We start from the raw sequence: 3581 nt of genomic DNA, 5'->3' as shown, positions 1-3581 counted from the left end.
AAAAAATAAAATTGTTTAAACAAATTGTTCACATTTTGGCTGATTTTCATTACGAATACCTACCTTCTCGGTATATAAAGGTTAAACCGAGTGGCGACCGATGACTAATAGGACAAAATAGCGTACCCCGTGGCCCGATTATGCATCGTTCGGTCACAACCTAACCGCGAACCAGAGCCTGTCCCAATCACGCCCGTTCCTGGTATTTCCTACTTCGCTACTAGCAAACGAGCGGCGACGGCGTTGTCGTTGATGTTTTTCTCCCTTGTCTAGGTCTATGCGGGTATAGGAGATTGTCGTTGATGCTCAGGAACAGCGTTGCAGTTTTCCTAGATTGATCCTTGGGGGACATCGTTCTTGATAGTGGATAGTTAATTCTTGAACATGCACTGTTATTGTTATCGCAGTTGTTAGATTGATGATCCAGAGAAGAGCTAGATTAGATGGGACAGATGTTAAATTATTGTTATTATGTTATATTTTACATCAATATATTTTTTCAATTTGTATAATTTATCTGAACATGCTTGTGTAAGTGACAGATGAATTTCTTATCAATATAATGTTATTCAAGTCTTGTTTCTCTTTACTATATTGCCAACTTTAATCATCTCTTTTAAATATAGTATTATATGTACCAGATGTATTTATTATATATTTGTGTAATTTTTTATATGGTATAGTATATAATAGAGATTAGAATTTATATTTTATGGCAAATCTTTTGGATACGTTACATCTTATATCAAACTTTTATTGATTTATACAGTTTTCTGTAATAAATACGTACGTACATAACTCAGTATCGGGAAGATGTAGAGTAGAGTTTATTCAACTACTTTATATAGGAAAGATATGAAATACTTTTTACTATTGTAGTAATGTGTGAAGGCAATTTATAGATCGTGACAACATCTAGAAAAAAATTATACATGTAAACTTTAAGAAATTTAGAAATAACTTAAAAAAAAAATTGATAAAATGTTTTCTTTGTAGTTTTCACAGGGCCTTACAAGCAGGTTGGAGCTGTATCAGAAATCAAATAGAAATAGCCATTCGAGTGACACAAATTCAACATACAGTGGATCCGACACCATGACATCTGTACAAAATTTGTTAGACGCGGATTCTGATGAAGTGAATCTGTCAGGTCTTGTGGAATCTATTGTTGATAGCGATGAGGAGGAGGATCTGGCAGAGAGTATGAATGTAATATCATGATTTATCTTTCTGTCCCCTAGAGGTGCATTAGATGAGATTCTAATTTCTACTATTGTGATATTTTAGAGTTTAACGGTGCGCGATTCTGTACGAGAATGTTTAGAAAAGAATCTTGTTGAGAAAACGGAGGATGACATAGAAACGTTTTTGGAGTTTACGCAACAACTGAAAATTTTTACAAACATAACTTTGGCTGTCAGAAGAGTGTTGTGCACTGTAATGGTATTTACGAAGATCGATCGTGCTGGGATGGTGGTTTTAAACGATGGCGAGGAACTCGACAGTTGGAACGTGCTGATCAACGGCGCTGTTGAGATTGAGCACAGCAATGGCGAGATTGAACAACTCGGTCTCGGAGATAGCTTTGAAATTTTGTCTACTATAGAGAGGCTATTACATCGTGGAGTTATGAGAACAAAGTTCGTAATGTGATTTTTCCCTACTTCCGCATAGGCCACGATGCCTTTTCAGCAATATAGGAAAGAAAAAAAATGTGGTTTTCTATTTGCAGGTGCGACGATTGCCAATTTATTTGCGTAACGCAAGCAGATTACTTTCAAATACAACATCAAGGAGAAGTGAATATCAAGAGATACAAAGAGAATGAAAAGGTGATTCTGATGACTGAATTGCAAGGAGCTTTAGATGGCGCGGCTCGAAGAGGTCACGTAGTGATTCGGGGAACGCTAGAGCGTTTGATGTTACAGCTCATTGAAGAAAACAGGATTACGGATCCTACTTATGTGGAAGATTTCTTATTGACTCATCGAATGTTCATTGATAGTCCGTTGTTAGTCGCAAGTCAATTGCTGGAGTGGTTTAATCAGGCGCAAGTGCGAGATCGCGTTGTTCGCGTCGTGCTCTTATGGGTGAATAATCATTTTACCGATTTTGAAACTGATCCAGCAATGATGGAATTTTTAGGAGCATTCAAAATTGGACTTGAAAGAGAGAAAATGTTTAGACAACAAAGGTAAGCTCCTGTCTCGTTATTTTATTATTTTTTTAAAGGAAATATATTTAAGTATATTAAGGAAAATAATTTATTGTAATCGATTGTTTGATTTTAGGTTGCTAAATGTGCGGCTTACATGTGCGGCGAAAGCGAAAACGCGAAATGTAACGTTAGCCAGGCCAAACAGGGATAAAGTCTTAAATTTTAGCATTTTAAGAGGATTTAAGAGAAGTTTTGGTATATTTATCTCAAAAGTTGACAAGAGATTTAAGGCTGAAGATGTCGGTTTAAAAAGAGGCGACCAGATTTTAGAAGTGAACGGCCAAAGTTTTGAGCATGTAAATCATGCGAAAGCACTCGATATTCTGAGAGCTTTTGCGCATCTCAGTATAATTGTAAAATCTAATTTGCTTGGTGAGTTTTATTTATAAATCAAAAAATAGAAAAATAATAATAAAATGTTTTTTCTTTAACTTCAATTATTTAATTTTACAGTTTTCAAAGAGATGCTCCAAATGTCAGACAATTCCCCGAGACCTCGAGATAGAACAAATAAACCGGAAATACCCAGACTTCAATCGAATCCACGAGTCAGACTATCAACGCACGTAGATCTCACGACTCCTGTGAATCCTTTAAATCCCATGATTGGTGGAATATCGTTATTAATTCCAGACAACAATGTATTGCTATGCAAAGATGCTAAAAAAGAACACAAAGGATTTATGACTCTTGGACCTAAACGGCGATTACAGAAAGCACTTATGAAAATGAACATACTGCCAAGGAACACGATCAAGTGAGTGCATTAAAGTCTGTTGCACAAATAATAATTAAATCTACTTGAATTTTTTGCTGACATAAGATTATTTTTAATTTTAACAGCGACGGTGTACACGTGGATGATCCTTTTGCGCCACCGCATACACCACCGGAAACAGAACTTACGCAAACTACTACTAATCTATACCGTTCGAAAACTAATCCAGATCTTACGTTGCTTTGTTACTACGACCGTAGAACACCGTCTACGCAAGCATCCATGATAACGTTTCGGACATTCAAGCTTCTGAATGTTACAACAATTGCCAGTAAGTTTGGTTGGATGATATTTTTTCGATACACGCGAAACTTTTTCAGACATATATTAAACGTTTATCTAATTATATTATCACACATAATTAATTAATTATTTAAACATCTATTAATTCAGAGTGATTTATTCTTGGAATACATTTATACCAGGCCTCATAAATACCACCAATTAAACTACCAATTATTAAAAAATATATTGATAACTCTTTTATTTAAAAGTGAAATATTGAATGCTGAATTAAAAACTTTTTTTTTTTTTTAGAAAATAAAAAGTGAAAATTTTGTTATATTAAGTTGTAGAGAATACGTT

At 34.9% G+C, this 3581-nt stretch overlaps 1 protein-coding gene across 1 annotated transcript; it reads left to right on the top strand.

Annotated features, from left to right (window-relative positions):
- Window positions 1-1080: 1080 nt before the first annotated feature.
- Window positions 1081-3267, top strand: LOC112457812 (rap guanine nucleotide exchange factor 2-like; the record flags this gene model as incomplete). Its single annotated transcript, XM_025021080.1, has 6 exons — window positions 1081-1209; window positions 1288-1640; window positions 1733-2194; window positions 2292-2590; window positions 2672-2975; window positions 3062-3267. Coding segments are annotated over exons 1-6 (1738 nt in total), but the record flags the coding sequence as incomplete, so codon positions are not given.
- Window positions 3268-3581: the final 314 nt, after the last annotated feature.

Source organism: Temnothorax curvispinosus, unplaced genomic scaffold, assembly GCF_003070985.1.
Source record: "Temnothorax curvispinosus isolate PA1 unplaced genomic scaffold, ASM307098v1 QBEX01008328.1, whole genome shotgun sequence".
Classification (NCBI taxonomy): domain Eukaryota; kingdom Metazoa; phylum Arthropoda; class Insecta; order Hymenoptera; family Formicidae; genus Temnothorax; species Temnothorax curvispinosus.
Note: the sequence above shows the minus strand (reverse complement) of the source record. Positions and strands in the feature narration are given on the sequence as shown.